An 18111-nucleotide genomic window follows, 5' to 3' on the forward strand; every position below is an offset into this window, starting at 1 on the left:
CAAACTGGATCATTGTCACAAGATAAATCACAAATAGATAAAATCTGAAGATCCTAGTATCAGTGGTGTTACCAGTAACAGTAACCCAATGCACCATTCTGCCCCCCTGGAATTAATTCAACAGGCAATGGAAAACAAACTTTGCTTATGATCATGGTAAGGATTTTGTTCCTCACCTGGTGAGCTTTCACAAAACTGCTTAGGCAAATGGTGACCAGTCACTTTGAACAGTGCAGAAAATTCATCTGGAAAACTTAATCCAAAAACCTATTCAATGAAAGGGAAAATAGCTTGACAGCTATAAGAGATTTAGGCACACGAGTGCAGAGCATACCAGACTTAATATTCAAAGCCATGAATTTGAAATGTGAGGTCAAGAAAAAGGCCAAGGTAACTCTGGCTACATTCCTAGCCCACAAGGAGATCATTCTCTATAAGGATCTGTTCCCCCTATTAGAGTGATAAAGTGAGAGTTCAGAAGAGCTATTGAATTACAAGGGAAGAAAGTAGGGCCAGATCTACAAAGGCACATCGGCTCCTGACTTCCACTGAAGTCAATGGAAATTAAGAGTACCAGTGCCTTTCTGGGGCTGGCCCTAGATATTACATGTCTAGTTGGAATACTCCAGCAGTAGCATCATGTAGATCTAATTGCCTGAAGGAAGACTAATCATTTGGGCTTGTACTCCTAGGAGTAATGGAATGTAATTCAGAAGAGACATGTTTAGAATGAAAAATTTGCTTCTGAGATCAATGAGGCTATAGCCTGGCCTCTTAACATAAGAAGCCATCCTTACTTGAGATGCTTGATTTGAAAAAGTATACTAAAAACTAGAAAGCATACTAAAGAAAATGGATTAGATATCTTATTTTCATGAATACAGTGAATCCTGAACATTGACACTATACTACAGTCAATGAGGGGTTCTGGTCATCTTAAATTTCAGTCGCACACAGCACTACAATAAAACGATTTATTACAGAAAATTAAATCTCATTTCCAAAGCAGTGGGGGACAATCTTGCCACAAGAGTATTCAAGCTTCTTTGATTAAACATGTTAGCTATGTTTTGTCAAGCTATCTTGAAGCCTTTATTTATCCACATTTAAAGTTACAAAACTGACCTTTTTGCTATTTCACTCCACTAAGTTACAACATGAACAAAATTCTGACTACCTAGTTGTACCTAGAAGAGTCCCACTGGAAACAAAACCACATTTGGTGTGGTAGAGTAACTTTAATCCTCAATTAATGAGGTTATAGAGCAGAGATTAAAACAGTAGGGTAATAGTCTCTCCCATAAAATTAATAGAGATGAGTACATTGCATATTTTGGTGGTAAGGAACCAGCCTCATTACCATTCCACACTGGACTTCGATGGCTGAGGTCAACAGCCCTCTGAAAGCTTGGCGCTTTCAAATACCAAGCAGTCCAGATTTTTGTAGCTACTGCTAGTCTTTACAAGGAACTCATACCCATTTTTTCAGCTTTACAGACTCTGCTGATTTCATTTCCCTCAATCCCACTTCTTCAGAAACTGGTCAGCAAGATCTAGGTACAGAAATCAATGTAATCATCACATCCAGATAGTTAAACTTTATGGACCTGGTATAACTGGCAGCAGAGCATGCTGCTGAGGGCATCACTCCTCTCTGGTATTGATCCAACAAACAGGTCATCTACTAGTAGTGCCAGCATAGTTAAAATACTTTACAGTAGGGTTTTTACTCCAAAGTATTAACACCACCAGTACTGACACATTCCAAGAAAAGCATCTGAGGAATTTGGAAAAATTTTCATTTGTTGTAAGTGTAAGGCTATTGAGGTAGATACTGTTCAGTTTGGGTCCTTTTCTAAACAAACAAAAAAAAAAGGATGACACAAAAATTTTGCAGACACCAGCCTTTATGTCCTTGGAGACACCTCTAGACATACACATATTCCTTGGAGACTTTGGACAGTTGCCTTAGCATTCCCATACAAAACCTGGATTTGTTCTATACTTCCATTTGACACCAGCATTACTGGGGTTTCTGGACCATTTCCAGACAAAAAGCAACAGCTCTCCCCACCTTTGCACTAGCCTAAATACAAATTTCTTCACTTTCCATAAGAACAGGATATTGGCTGCTCTTTCTCAGATGGTCCTGAGGTTTTTATCAGAAGTGTGTTCTGTCCTTCACATGCCTGCAACAACCTCAGGGCTTAGATACCAGAGCAACAGGCACCTGCAGATGGAACTTCAGTTCTTTCTGTAGGATCCAGGATTAACTGTGTTTAGGAGATGAACTAGTGCATAGCTAGGTCACTTCTCATACTGTGTGGTCATTCTGAGGGGGAAGTTAGTGATAAGAGAAATTACATGCCCTTTTGCAATCTTTCCCTCACTGTATTCCACTGACACTACACAGCTACAACAGGTTTTACAGTACTGGAGAATATACTCTTATGTTCTCTGCAGCTTTTAGCTAGAGCCCACTCAGAGCTGTTATCTTCTCTCAGTAAGGGACTGCTAGAGGGATCACAAGTGTTTAGCCTGGTGTACTGGGGACCTAAAATTAGAATGTGCCACTAAAGTTGTTTCTGTATCTCAACCATATCAGAAACACAGATCAGCCCCCTCATGCTAGTAGCTGACAGACATTTCAATGAAGTTCCAGCAAATGTTTTTGACGCTTGACTGTTCTCACCCCTAAATTCCCATCCATAAGGCTTCTGTAGTACTTAAGAGCATTTCTTATTTTATGGTTCTCTATAACCAAGCATGTGACTAGCCTGCTCCTCACAGAACATGGAGAGAAAGGCCCAGATTATGCTGGCCACCGGGGGTGGGGTGGGGGGGTGGTGAGAAGGGGACCAGAGAAGAAGTGGTTGCAGTTCCGTTTCTAGCACTAGTTCTGTGCCAACACTGGCCCCTGCATGCCTTAGAACAGTCTAGGGGCCACTCCAAGGTACAACTACTGCCTGTGGCCATCCACCAACAAAGAAAAGCCAAATCACAGTAGTTCTTCAAACTTGCTCCCTTCACTCTGCACCCGCCTACAGAGGGATTGCAGAGGAAGCTGACCAGCAATGCTAGTTCTGCACCAGCCTGGGTATTCTGTAGGCTGAGGAAATCTGGCTGCTTTCCAGCCCCTTTATGCCACTTAAGCAATGCAAAGGGGTTAGTAAGCAGTAGAGAATGTGACTCAAGAAGTATATACAAACTAATACTTTGCTGCTTCGCTGTAAAATGAAAAAATATCTAGGCATTTCTACTTTGGTATCAGGGAGGGTCAGTCCTACACTGAAACAGCCCAGATACATAGAGGCTGTGTACACAGGTGAAAAAACTATTGAACACAATTAGGAAAGCTTAATAGCAGTTTTGGATTGAAAGACCATTATGGCAAAATTCTGGAAATATTAAAGAGTTTGACCTTTGCAGAGCTCTAAAGCAGAGGGCTCTTAAGATACCACCTTATATATTGTTACTCTCAGCAGTTAACCACTTGGCATCAATCATTCAGCTGATATTGAAACAGAACTCTTTTCCTTTTAAACTGAGGAAAGCCTGAAATACCATAACAAATCTGAATTATAAATCAATACTATTCAGTCAGTCTTTGGCACTCAGGCTTTCTTCGTTACTGGTATGAAGGAGAGAGCCTGGCTGCAGTACAATCTTATCCTGAAGTTGTTTCCCCCACCCTCAATCTCCCCCACCCAAAATATTTATTCACACTGGACCTTTGTAATGCAACCGTAATATTTTAAGTTAACACTAAATGTTAGACAGAAGAATCAGCTTCTCAGTGACGATGCTGCTAGAAATGTGGCTCAAAACTCACTAAGCAATTATACACTTTTTTGTCTCGAAAATGTACATAACTTGACAATCAGAAATAAGTCCTTTGTCTGAAAGCATAAAGTAACATTTTAATCCCTGTAGTAGAGGGGAAAAAAAACAACACTGCTTTAATCTGAGCCTCCAAGTTGATATCAGCTTTTGATTTATTGCTATTAATATGATAAAATTGGATTTGAGCGCTTACTATGTCAGCAGTATAGCATGAGTACAACTGTGATCTTTAGTATTCATAGAGCAAGACACGTCCATGTCCATAATAAAAGATTATAGCAGATTCCAACTAGAATCAACCATTTCTCGTAAACATTGTATTTGTGCAGATTTGTTTGTCATACTTTGATTCCTAAAATTAAGAATAAAGGTAAGTTTAAGTAGCAGAAACAACATCCAGTTTCACATTCCGTAACATATGAGAACCCCTCTCCTAAAAGGGAACCAAAAATCTAGCAGCACATTTTCAAACAAAATGACAAATGTGTTTCTGGATTACCCTCCTTCCAAAAAACAAACGCAAAAAATAAAGTGCAGCACCCAGAAAAGTAAGTGTCAAGAAAAGAGCCACATTCTTTTCTTTGTAATAAAAGTACTTGGCCTCAGTCTTAACAGTACTATATTGTGTCCATCATTTTGGGTTCCTCATCATCTCGGTGTACCAATGAGTTTAAATTAAAGAGACCTGTGTTTACGCAGCTTTGAAGAGAGTCTGCAGTCTGCAACAGGAGAAAACAACATTAATTCTACACAAGTAAATACTGAGATTCTAATTTTGCACCTTGTGCTTTCACGGTCAGTTGCCTAGCTCCCTTTAATTGTCTGCATCTCACACTCAAGAGGCAAGTTTCAATGTAATGCATAAGGATTTGCCTGTGACTAATAGGAATGGTAATTTAGCTTATTAAAAATGTATCCCCTTGAAATTTAGGAAATCTTATGACTGTACTAAGCTTTTATTCATCTTGTATGGAAAGAGAGCCTAAAGAGAAATATACATACAGTAACTCCTCATTTAAAATAGTCCCGGTTAACATGGTTTCATTGCTGATCAATTAGAGAACATGCGCATTTAAAGTTGCGCAATGCTCCCTTATAATGTTGTTTGGCAGCCGCCTGCTTTGTCAACTGCTTGCAGAAAGAGCAGCCCTTTGGAGCTAGCTGGTAGGGGGTTGGAACTAGGGTGGATGGCAGCCCCCCTCCATCAGCTCCCTGCTCCCCCTAAGTTCCCTGTGCGGCAGCCGCCCAGCAGGCTATCAATTGCCGGGCAGTTCAGCTGTCCCTCCCCACAATGTGGTGTGCTGCTCCTGCCCTCTGCCTTGGAGCTGCTCCCAGGAGCCTCCTGCTTGTTGTGCCGGGGAGGAGTGGGGGGCGCTGTCAGGGTGTCCCCCTCCTCCACTTGTGTCCCCCATCTCCACAGAGCAGTGGGGGCACAACAGGGCTCAGGATGACAAGACTCGGGATGAGGGAGGGAGCTTGCTGGCAGCAGCTGCTGTCTCAACTTGCTGATCTACTTAAAAAGGCAGTGTACTTAGAGTGGGGTCAGTGTATTTAAAGGGCAATGTGTCTCTCTCTCACACACAGTGTGTGTCTCTGCCATGCTGTCTCCCCTCCCACCATTCCTGCTGCCTTGTAGAGTGTGAGGCTACATTAACAACGTGTGAACCCTTGAGGGCTCAGCCGAGTGCTAGTTCATCATTTAGCCATAAGGCATTCCCTGGGAAATATCCCACACTCTGACTCCACCACCTCAATCAAGCTTCACAATCATCATTGCTGTGTACAGTATTAAATTGTTTGTTTAAAACTTATACGGGTGTGTGTGTGTGTCTATAGATATGAGAGAGAGAGAGAGAGTTTTGTCTGGCGAAAAACATTTCCCTGGAACCTAACACCCTCCATTTACATTAATTCTTATGGGGAAATCAGATTTGCTTAAAGTAGCATTTTTCAGGAACATAACTACAGCATTAAGCGAGGAACAACTGTAATCCTATTCTAAGTTACCTCAGATGCAGGTGAACCTGTGTAAATAAATATCTTGATCAAAAGGATGTCTTAATTTTGACCTCATTCAACTATCCGAGGGGGAAAAACCCTTCGGTTTCTTTTATGTCTGTGAGACCACCATTACTAACATTTAAATCATGTTTTGTAATCCAAAACCACCTACACTGAAACCTCAGTGTTTTATTAAAGGTATTTTGCAATTCTCATTCTCTTATCACAGGCTGCATTTTTCTTAGGTTTGATTACTTGTAGGTTCCCATTACTGAGAACATTATGCTCATTTTTACTGGAAACTCATTTTCACCTCCTATAATATAACATTCAAAATTTAATTATAGAATCAGTTTTATAATAAGTGTTTGCTCCAGCATACTTGCGGCAGATAAAATTACTTGCGAGTAGGTTAAGTATATGAATATTTAATGCATTAGGGTTGAATTATCAGGTTGTTAAGTGCATTTGGATTTGTACTTGGATGCTATTTGGGGTCTAGGAGACAAAAAGGTAGCTTTTTCAGTATCTATGTGGAGGGCAAATAGTTTATGTACAGAATATTTAACTTTAGTCCCAGCTAGTACCTTACTCCATAAGTAGTCCTATTTGAAATCAAAAGGTACTACACCTCTACCCCGATATAACGCGACTCGATAGAACATGAATTCGGATATAATGCGGTAAAGCAGTGCTCCGGGTGGTGGAGGGGAGGGGCTGTGCACTCCAGCAGATCAAAGCAAGTTTGATATAATGCGGTTTCACCTATAATGCAGTAAGATTTTTTGGCTCCCGAGGACAGCGTTATATCGGGGTAGAGGTGTACTTCACATGAGCAAAGATGGCAGACTCTGGCCCTAAAACAAATTACATGATTTCTGAAAATGGATTTATTAAAAACCTACCTGTGGCAAAAACTCCAACACGCCTAAGGAACTGAGACCAGTATGAGCAATGGGATTCTGAACTGACATAGCCTGAAAACTTTGTGATTGTGAAGAGATTTTCACTCTTGATTTAAATGCTTCGAGTTCATTTTTAAAAGCCTCAAAATAACCTTCTTCTTCTGCCTGTAGAAAGAAAAGGTTGTCAATTAAGTATTGCCCTAAACTCAAAACTATAAGTAAAACTTTGGCTATATAAGTATATACATTACTGGGGGGAAAAAAGCTACACAATGAAGCACAGAAAAGGGAAAACAACAACACCCTAAACTTTAGATGAAAGTCTTGGGGAGAAACCAGTAGCAACTTCATGAAAAATCAGCTAGGTTTCTTGATTTTTTTTGAAGTGTGTTCTTAATATTTTTGGCTGGGATAATGATAAAAGGCTATTTTCTTGCATCTAAGGAGCGGAGAATAGATCCTAATTTTAAGCCATTCCTCATCCCATCCCAGAAGCTGAAAGGAGAGGGGATACTCAGTACTGGACTTTTCAGAAGCAAGTCAACACTAGTTAAAGCCGGGGCCCCCATTAATTGACAAGGCACTCTCCCTCCCAAGTGAATCTGCCAGTATGAACAGTCAGACTAAGTACTTTAAATTTTCACAGCAGTGCACAAATTCAGCCCCTATGAGCACTTTAAAGACATCCTTTGATTTGCAGCAATCCAGCCAGGAACAGTACAAACTGCAGAAATGGGTACAGAGGTGCACTGGAGTGATACAAAAATGCTGTTAAGTGGAAGGCTGTGACAAACACTGACCCAAGTCAAGGTAAACAATGGAGTCCTTGATAACAAGGTAACAATGACACCAAGTCCTTAAATATGCTTTTTTATTAGTTGTGACTTAGAAATCACTTTGCCTGCTTAGCATCTCTAACTCCTGTTTACAATTAAGTCTTGACAACATCAGCTTAGATGGGCTTTTTTGCTAGTGTGTACAATTTAAAACTTACTCAGACAAAAGTGGATTTTGCAGTTAAACTTCACTGATTTCAAATTTATGATGAAATGTGGAGTTCTTGAATTCTTACAATAACATTAGGGTGTGTTCCCCAACATCAATTCATATTTCAAGAACTCCATCTTTCATTAGTATTCTAGAACACTTCATTTAATATCTGTGAAGCACTTTGGAGCTGTGAACTGCACACACTGTTCAGCAAAAATACTTTTAACTATGATTAAGCAGTTCTGTACTAAGTTCTAATTAAATGTATTACAAATTAATTTTGAACTACTGTGATGGACCAGATGCTAGTTTATTCAATTGGGATCAGAGTTTCTGAAGAAAGTTGCTGACCACACTGCTCATGCAATTCTTCTGGAATAGCATTTTTATTTGGGAGCGTGGTGATGGGGGCAAATGGGGACTGCAATGGATAGGTCCTGTGGAATGCCCTCTCTTTGCCCCCATCCCAAGATTTTAAAATGCCTTCTAGTCATAGCTCTCTGGAGCCTGATACTGTTGCTCCTGGATGGCTATACTGGATCATTACAGAGGCATAAAAATGTGCCCTTTCCTTAAGAAGGCGCGTGAAGTCTCCATGGCACACCATGAGCCCAGCTGCTTGAGAAGCTAATCTAGTCCTGAAGCCTATCTCCCTGGTTAAGCAGTGCAATGGAGACACCTCCTGTCCAGTGTCTATATCTTCTTCTACAGTTAGTTTTTAGAGTAGAAAATATTGATTCTGCAGGAACTCTACTCTTTCAGAGAGTACGGGACTAGAGGAAATGGGAGAGAGTTTTCAACATTCTATATTACTTGTGCATGAAAGAATGTAACATTTATTGCATGATTATAAATGAAGTACACATTGATTTTACGTTCTGTTCCCCTTTTAGACACTCCTACCAGCACAACAAAATTCACAGAGCTTCCATCCTCATGGTTACACTGACCATTATTGCACAAAAGGCTGCCAACAACTCAACCTTTCCCCTAGAGCCTGGGGCTATTCCCTTAGCACATATTTAGCTTGCAGCTGTCAGTAAGAAATCTCAGCTGCTCTTGAACACTGATCCCTCTCAGATGCTGCAAGAGCTTCTCTAGCATTAAAATGAAATCACGACTTACTTTTGCTCTTTGGAAAAATAGACGAAAACAGCCTCTGGGATCCACATTACAACTTTTAGCCATTTCTATAATAAACTGCATAACAACTGCTTGGTGTGCTACTTGTTCCATCAGAGCTCTTTTCTGGAAACAGAAGTTACAAAGTTACATTTTTAGAGAGACTGTAAGCATGTCACTAAGATTTCAAATGTGTTTTACTTTCATGACCACCAGTTCTCATATCTTACAAGATCAAACTGAAAGTGGAGATGCGCGCGGGGAAGTGGGGGGGGAGGAGGAGGAGAGAAGAGACAGCACTACTGAAGAACAGACATAATGCAAGGTATTATCGAGGTTCCCTCCAGTAAGATAACTGGAAACATGGGGGGGGGGGGGGAAGAGAGGAGGAAATAGATAAATCGTTTAATGTGATCTATGTGGATAGTCTTCTGTAGCATTAGCAGGAAAAAGGTGTACCATCTCCCAGATTCAAAGCAATTTAAGATTTGCCTAATACCTGTTCTGCTTCTAGGTGAAAACACCATAAGAGGAGATATTTAGCTGTATCTTCACATACAAGGTATGGATGGTCAGACAAAAATCTCTGGCTATCATCCCATCTGCTTAGCATGCCTGGTGAAAAGGAATTAGAAAGCCAAGTGTTACCATAAAAGTACATTGCTTATGGTATTTGAATGGCAATGGAAACCAAATAGTTATTACCTGACCCCATATGATATAGAGTTTTAGGTTATGTTTACACTGCAGACCTTATAGCGGCATAGCTGTACTGCTGCAGCTGCACCACTGTAAGGGCTCCCGTATAGCCACTCTCCTGCCAACATAATTAAACCACCCCTGACGAGCAGCAGTAGCTAGGTTGGCGGCATAGTGCTGTCCCACCGGCGCTTTTATTGGTGAAACTTTTGTTGGTCAGGGAGTGTGTGTGTGTGTGGTTTTTTTTTTTTTTTTTTTTTTACACACACCCCGACAAACAAAAGTGCCAGTGTAGACATAGCATAATGACAAATTCATTACCACTCAATGAAGACGACTAAGGCTAAGTGAGCTAGTCTCATTCCAACTCCTAATTGACATGTGACGAAAATAATGATTGGCACCTTTTTTTGCTAGTTTCAACAGAAAGGCCATGATTAAGAGTCCATTAAAGACTGACACTTTCGCTTGTAAATGTGGTCTCTATAAAAGGATTGAGGCTAGATGTTTAGAGAAGCTTGCACTGTGTCTTCTGTATCTCTTCAGTGGCTACAGTACTTCAGCTTCTCAACTACCAATATAGCAAAAAAATTAAGACAGAAAGAACAAAATAAATTTCCTGTATAATGCACATAGTTCAACTTAACTCAACATGATCCAAAGATATGAGACAAAAAGAGGCTCATTAACTGAACTTCTGCAACACTAGAAAACCAGGGCATTCCATGTTATCTAGTGCATCAGTTGTCAAACTACAGGCCTTAGACCACTGGATACCTGTGGAACACTTCTTGGTGGGCTGCAGAAAGCTAGCTGGCTAACCATATGTTGCTGGCTATTAAAAATTTCATACGATAAAAAAAAGTTTAAGAACTCCTGATAGAGAGAACTGTGGAAAATATTTCTGGATGTATCTGCATGTTAGATGTCTCCTATACTTAAAAATTAAAAGTGAGTTTAGCATTTAAAATTTCTCATTTATTTAGAACTTTTCTTTAGAACATAAGAGCATCAATAAAGGAATATTAGGTTTTATGAATTTCTGTCCAAGGCAACTGAGCTACCTGGTATGGGATCAATTCTATAACACTACACAGTAGGTAATTTCTCAACTATAAGAGACTAATCCAGATTTGAGGTCAGAATTGGAAAAAGGTACTATTAGACAAAGTAATTAATCTACTTCTGATTTATAGATAGGATGTTAAAATGCAGAGGCCAAATACAAACAGACCAAAGTGTAAAATGGTATAAACCAGTCGGAGAAATCATCAAGTTGTATTGCTTGCGACTGTCCTAAACAAAGTGGAAAAGCTATATTAAAAACCTTTAAAACCAAAACCACAAGTGAAGTCAGAATACTAAAAAAAAAAAAGTTTAGAGAATTCTCATTAAGTCCGCCAAGTTTTATATAATTACCTTATTTCATTCATAATATTAAGAAATTATGAGATGACAAAACAATTAAGTATTTGAGTCCTAGCAGAGGTCAGTCTAAACACAGATTTGATACTTTACATTCCACCCAGAAAGCCAGTAAGCAGATATTTCTGCTAAAATGATTAGTGGGGGAACAGTTAACATTGTTCCTTGTGTGGTCATCCTTGGACTTCAAAGTTATTTCAGTGACATGGAGGCAGGTCAATCACTTCTGTCGGCATATACTGAGACAGCCTCATGCATCACTTCACATTTGCAAGGTTTGTTTTGAAATTAAGAGGACTAGAAACCATTTTTGTTTTTAAAAATATACCATCACAAAGAAAAGCCAGTATGGCATACCAAGTGCCAACTCAACCCCATCCCTGGTTGGATGGGATGATTTCCAACAGGTAATACAACAGCCCCAATACAGCTATTCCCCTACACATACAGGAGCCAATCAATGACTCAGAACAATGGGACACATTCAAGATATTCATCAAAATTTCAGAACACTACATGACAAAGGGCATTTGTGTGCAATGGTTTTGATCACATTTCAATTATAGAGTTAAAGTGACACCTAGTGGATAGTCTGATATACTTGGATAAACTACTCTACACCTGGGTTACTATTAATAGATGGTTATTTGACTAAAAAGTTATTTTCAGTAGTAAATCCATCATGTGTATTAAAACTATTCCTCTTGTGGCTTACATGGCAAAGATGTGTATTAAATACTTAACACCTTTACACACAGGACTTGAAAAACCCATTTAATGCCCAGTAAATAGCGTTCGCTCTGAAGCACATGTACATGGAGACGGTCTGGCAGTAAGGAGGTTTGAGAAATACTAATAAATTTCCGCAGAATTTAAGCTGATGCAGCTCTTTCTTTCTGATTCTGCAAATAAGGCCATCATTGCTAATGCTGCTTATCTCTTTCCCCAAGCAGCAAACAAGAGTTGCCCACTATGTTCTTGCTTGGTGAAAGCTGCAAGCAGCAGCCAGGGCAGGCAAACTACGGCCCACGGGCCGGATCCGGCCTCTCAGGGCTTTGGATCCAGCCTCTCAGGGCTTTGGATCCAGCGGGATTGCCCCCCGTGGTGCCAAGGGCCCCGCGCCACTCTCAGTGGCGGCCGGCCCAACATTCCTGCAGCCCCGGGGCCCTTGCCTCCAGGAACCACCCCCACAGCTCCCATTGGCCGGGAACGGGGAACCACGGCCAATGGGAGCTTTGGGGGAGGTACCTGGAGGTGCAGCAAGGGAAACGCAAGCAGAGCCCTCTGCCCCCTCCTTCCCCAGGGGCCCAGCGCTTCCTGGTGTGGCACGGGGCCGGGGACAGGGCAGGCATGCAGGGAGCCCCCTCATACACCCCGCACCCCTCCTGCACCCCAACCCCCTGCTCTGAGCCCCCTCCTGCAGTCTGCACCCCTCCTGCACCCCTGCCCTGAGCCCCCTCCCGCAGTTCGCACCCCTCCTGCACCCTAACCCCCTGCCCTCAGGCTCCTCATACACCCTGCACTCCTCCTCTGCCCCAATCCCTTGCCCTGAGCCCCTTCCTGCACACCACACCCCCTCCCACACACCAACCCCCTGCCCTGCATACAATTTCTCCACCCAGATGTGGCCCTTGGTCCAAAAAGTTTGCCCATCCCTACACTAGAGCTAGTCACAGAAAGGATTCTAAAAGAGGTTAGGAGGAGCATAACAGAACCTCTGATGCCCCAGCTGCAACGAAGTAGTTTTACTGTGGAAGAGAAATCATCTTCCGTCCAAGCAGTGGTGCTCCTTCCATCTTTTGTTTGTTTGCAACAAAAGCTTAGTGCTCTCAACAGTATTTTTTAAAGTCTTTTTCTCCCAAAGCCGAAATTTTATTGGACCTGTAGGTGCTTTGTGTTCAACCAGCAAACACAGCTGAAGTCTACAAGAGATTCTAATATCTGAACTAAAATATTAGAATTTAGCTACTTAGCTGCCATTTCTATGGAAGGATACACTTTTGATAAGCATTGAGGAAAAAAATGCTTCCCTTTAAAAGAAAAACACTTCAGAATTTACAATATCACTGTTCTAGTATCACTTTTCATGAAGTGTCAGATAAAGTAGACAGAAGCCTCTCTTTCGCAAGGACTTCAGTTATGCTGAGCACTAAAATAGTGTTTATCTAAAAAGCATTATTGACTGTAGGATTCAATAAACTTCTTCAGCATGCAGCCTCTTACTTGGAAAGGACTATTTTGTTATGACTATCAAAGAAAATCCCAAACCCTGATAGACCAGAAACCTGAAGCTGGATTCTGCTATCCAGATGCTTCATTTCTAAGTGTCCATTTTATAAAACAATAGAACCTATCTAAACACAATGCATAAAGCTAAAACTACAAAAAGCTGGAAAAGAGAGGTACTTACCAAAATGTCTAATTTTTTGTTCATGTTTCTGCATGAATGATTTGGATTTGTCTTCATCTTCTATTTCTTTTCTTTTCTTTTGATTAATAAAACTCTGGGAGGGGGAAAAGGGAGAGAGCTTAATCACAGAATCCTTTTCCATGCTATTTTAAACTATGTCATTATGGGAACACCATTTTATCGAATTTCCATTTAAAAAGTAATGCTTCTAGTTGTAGGCCCAAAAACCTGCAAACACACTGATGCATATACTTAATTTAACATAGATGAGGTGGTGTCTGGGAAACTGGGCTTTTTGACAATTAACACCAGGGTTAAAAAAATGACTCCTTCTAACATCTGGTCCTGAATTATTGCTTGGAATAGCACTGTCATATACCAAAGTATTTAACACGGCAGATAGCAAGGCACTGAGTCTTTAAAACTCGAGAAATGCCTAACTTTTTTTCCCCTTAGTATTTGTAAGTTTAATATCAAAGTATTAATATGAAGAAGGTAGGATTTGATGCTAACTTTATCATTTGGAGACAACTGCTGTTTTGGATCAATGTAATCTAAGATCCCTGCTAGCAGTACAAAAACATTTCTTATTTTTTAATATCAGTGCAGGACCTACTTTTGGGTGGATTTTAATAAAATAAATGAAAGGATACTCATTCAGCACTTAATCTTGTCATATGGACTGTTCTGGATACAAACGATACTCACAATATTCCAGTGACAAGTGCCATATAAATAACTTGATTTACCTAACAGTTCTATCCCTTATTTTTACCTGCTTTTATGCATGTTGATATGGTTCATACCTTATTAAATACATCCTTGCTAACAGAATCTGTGTTCCACAGATTTTGTGTTTCCCTCTGTATTAGCGCCTCTTCTTTCTGTCTCCATTCTTCCTCCCTCTGTCTCAATTCTGAAGCATCAGTCTGTGCTTTGGCATGTTCCTGATCCAGGGACTCAGAGTTATGCAGTGCTAAACTACCAAGTTTCTGCTGGGCTTCTGCTAAATTCCATTTGCATTCCACAGAGCTCTTCACAAACTCCTTTTGTTTTTGGCAAGCCAATTCAATCCCATGACCATATATCTGTATGGGGGGTGGTGGAGGGAATCAGATTTGTTTATTTGGAAAAATGGAGAGAATTTAGATAGCACATGCAAACAGATATTAGTTGCAGAACAGAATTATGAGATGGAAAAGTTGTGAAAAATGAGGTTAAATTCTGAACAGAGACTAAAATTGATATTATACAGTTGGATATTTACTTCAATGGTTTCCACATTAAATTAGCTCAGTTTACACATAAAATACATTTTAATAACTCCCAGACTTGCAAACTCAGGGATCATGTATCAGCAGTAACAAAGCTGCTCCAACCAAACTGTAGAAAACAATTTTTATGATGAAGACTGGGCAAAAATAGGTTCCAACTGGCTCTCTCTTAGCTGGGCTGGTTCTGCAGTGCTAACAATAGCCAAAACACCAAAATTAACTCTAAATACATATAAATCTGTAATAAGAAAGTGGCATTTTTACAGTGTCTGACCATAACTGGACTTTGAGTTATGACCATAATTGGAATTTGAGTTAAATTCCCAACAGATTAATATTCTTTGCTTAAAACGCCTTGTGCAAAGGACAGATACATAGAAAAATAACCTATTTTACTTAGTTCTCACATAAACATAGGAGGGATTTTTAGTAGATATAAACCCCACTTCAGACAGACACCCAGAAAAAAGTGTATGAATTCCTACATAGCAATCTGCAGTTTCTCATGCTTATTTTGGGCTTTGAAACATGGTAGATCTCCTTTCAACGAAAGGGGACAAGTTGCTGCTTGCTCAAACTTACCCTAGAATCAAAGGTGAAGAGAATGTCTTGAAAGGAATGAGATATATAGTATTCCAAGGAGTTAACTATGCAGCCTCTCTAGGATTTCCAGTCCCTGCTTGTTCCAAACCCAGACTGTTACCTCTCAAAAAGGAGCCCCATATATCTATACATTGACTTTTTCAACAGAACGGTGACTGAATAAGTTTTTAGGCAATTCTGCTGCACATACTTCATTTTGTCAGGCACACCCAGCATGCGATGAAGAATGGGAAAAGGCAGCGTGATACTCAAGTGCTGGCCTGGCGATTGCCGACAAACCCGGCGCTAGCTTAGTGACTGGGGGGCACACACTGGCATGAGGGTAGCAGCACGCTACAGCCACCTCTCCCTGTAGGAAACACTGGCCCTCGGTCAGCTCAAACCACGGGTGTCAGCATCACTTCGCCGCAAAGACTTCACACTTGGCTCCCATCAGAGGCTTCACGTCACACTCGCCGCCAACGAGGGCGAACGGGGCAAACCGCAGCCGGAACGGGTCGCCGGGCAGGATCTAACGGGGGATGGGTTACCGAGCGCCGCAGGGCTCGGCTCACCCCATGCGGGCGGAGCTGGGGCTGGAGGAGCCGAGCGGGGTCCACGGCTCCACGCTGAGCAGGGAGCAGCTCTGGCAGGGCCGGGCCCGCAGCAGGCCCATGGGGCTTTGCCAGCTCTGCAACCCCCGCTGGAAGCGCTGCCCGAGTGCGGGCCAGGCCGAGCGGTTTGGCTTCGTGCTCCTAGGACCGGGCCGGCCGGCAGGGCAGCTGGAGTCAGGGCGAGCCCAGCGCGGGGCTCGATCCCGGGAGTGGGGGGAGAACGTACCTGCGGGTCCGGCGGGCGGGGCGCGCAGGGCGGGTCCGGCTCCTGCCTCTCCCCCGCGCGGAGACCCCGGGAGCGCGGCGGCCACAGCGCCATCCCCGCGCAGAGACTCGCGCCACCGGCTCGGCCCCTCCGGCCCCCGCCCGGCTCCTCCCCCCACACAGGCCCGTTACCAGCCTGGCCGGAAATTAGGCCGAGCGTCACTTCCGGAAACAGAGGGAGGGTGGGGCGCTTCTGTGATCTCATGGCGCACATCACCGCCCGCTGCGAGCCACGCGAGGGAGGGAGGAGGCTTCTGGGCCGCTCGTGCTGGAGGCGCGCGGGGGCGGGGCCAGGTTTGTTTTTTAAGCCGCGTTGGGAACTGGACTAGAGTGAAGCGATGCCGCCGCGGCGCGAGGCTGAGGAAGCCCCGCGTATGTCTGGGGCTCGCGGGTCTGGAGCCTTTGGAAAAAGGAGGAAATTGCCCAACGAAAACCCCCAATAAGATAAACGTGACGCCGCTTGGTGTCGTTAGAGTTCATAGCAAAAGTCCCGTAGACAATCCGATCTCCTCCATCCGTTTGTCTGCCCATTCAGCGGGGATGTGTGTACCTCATCGCTCCCCAATACAGCTTTAGAGTTTGCTTCTAATCATCACTGTCCACAAATTAAACTTGGGATAGTTTGCAGATATCTCCACTAGTGTATCCAGTGCGCACAAACGGGTAACTTTGCAAGGTTATTGTAATCCATCATTAATTACATTATTTTTATTAACACCTTTGTCCTAGCAGAACATATCGATTTAAGCATTTTAATCTGACAGATGGATGTGCCAAAATAATCCTGCATTAAAATAAAGTTATGGCTGCAAAGTCAAATGTTAGGAAATGCCAGAATTAAGATAATGTTTGCAGAGTTGTAGTCATGTTGGTCCTAAGATATTAGAGACATAAGATATAAGACAAGTGGGGTGAGGTAATATCTTGTATTGGACCAACTTCTGTTGGTCAGAGAGAGAAGCTTTAAAGCTTATACCCAGAAGACCTGAAGAGCTCATCTCTTTCACCACAGAAGTTGGTTCAATAACAGATATAACTTTGCCCACCTTGTCTCTCTAAAATAGTGGCAGTCACATCCCTGAATTGTAGGCCAGAATCATTAAATTCTGGGCTACAGTTTCTTGTTTTTCTAGACTATCATTTTTTGGTAATTTTTTAGGTAAAATCACTTTGAAAAACATCTTATTCCCCTCTCTTAATTATCCACCCTGTGCACTGAATGAGGGGGGGATTCTGGAAAAAAAATAAGGTGATCGTAATTAAAGACTATATTTTAATGCATACAAAAAGGGGTCCAAACTAAAGTTGCACAGGCAGCCTGAATTCTGTCATTTCTTAACTGTTGAAGGCTTGACTTTGCACTCTTAATTTTATTTTAACATAGTTTATTTGTATATCACGGAAGGTGATAGATACAGTTCTACTCGGTGCTGGTTTAGGTTAGGCTTCAGCTGGAGTACTGTGTCCAATTTTGGTCACCAATGTGTAGAATGGATGTGGAGAAACTGGAAAGGATTCAGAGGTGAGCAACAAAGATGATAAAAAGGATGGAATGCAAAGCCTTGTGAGCAAAGGCTGAAGGAACTGGGTATGTTCGCAAAAAAAAGGAGATTAAGAGGGGACATGATAACAGTCCTCAAATACTTGAAAGGCTGTCATAAAAAAGATGGAGAAAAGTTGTTCTCTCTTGCCCCAGAGGGCAGGACAAGAGGCAATGGGTTCAAACTATAGCAACAGGAAATTTGGAAATGGCAGAGATGCTTAATGACTTCTTCGTTTCGGTCTTCACCGAGAAGTCTGAAGGAATGCCTAACATAGTGAATGCTAATGGGAAGGGGGTAGGTTTAGCAGATAAAATAAAAAAAGAACAAGTTAAAAATCACTTAGAAAAGTTAGATGCCTGCAAGTCACCAGGGCCTGATGAAATGCATCCTAGAATACTCAAGGAGCTAATAGAGGAGGTATCTGAGCCTCTAGCTATT

At 41.9% G+C, this 18111-nt stretch overlaps 1 protein-coding gene across 1 annotated transcript; it reads right to left on the reverse strand.

The window, feature by feature from the left end:
* Positions 1-1889: 1889 nt before the first annotated feature.
* CDC37L1 (cell division cycle 37 like 1) lies at positions 1890-16268 on the reverse strand. The gene is made up of 7 exons (XM_034773047.1): positions 16092-16268; positions 14202-14483; positions 13396-13489; positions 9361-9476; positions 8865-8987; positions 6750-6914; positions 1890-4562 (listed from the first exon to the last, which is right to left on the reverse strand). Exons 1-7 carry the CDS (start codon positions 16182-16184, stop codon positions 4461-4463), a joined length of 975 nt encoding a protein of 324 aa, XP_034628938.1. The 5' UTR covers positions 16185-16268; the 3' UTR covers positions 1890-4460.
* Between the last annotated feature and the right edge of the window lie 1843 nt (positions 16269-18111).

This window comes from Trachemys scripta, chromosome 6 (assembly GCF_013100865.1).
Source record: "Trachemys scripta elegans isolate TJP31775 chromosome 6, CAS_Tse_1.0, whole genome shotgun sequence".
Taxonomy (NCBI): Eukaryota; Metazoa; Chordata; order Testudines; family Emydidae; genus Trachemys; species Trachemys scripta.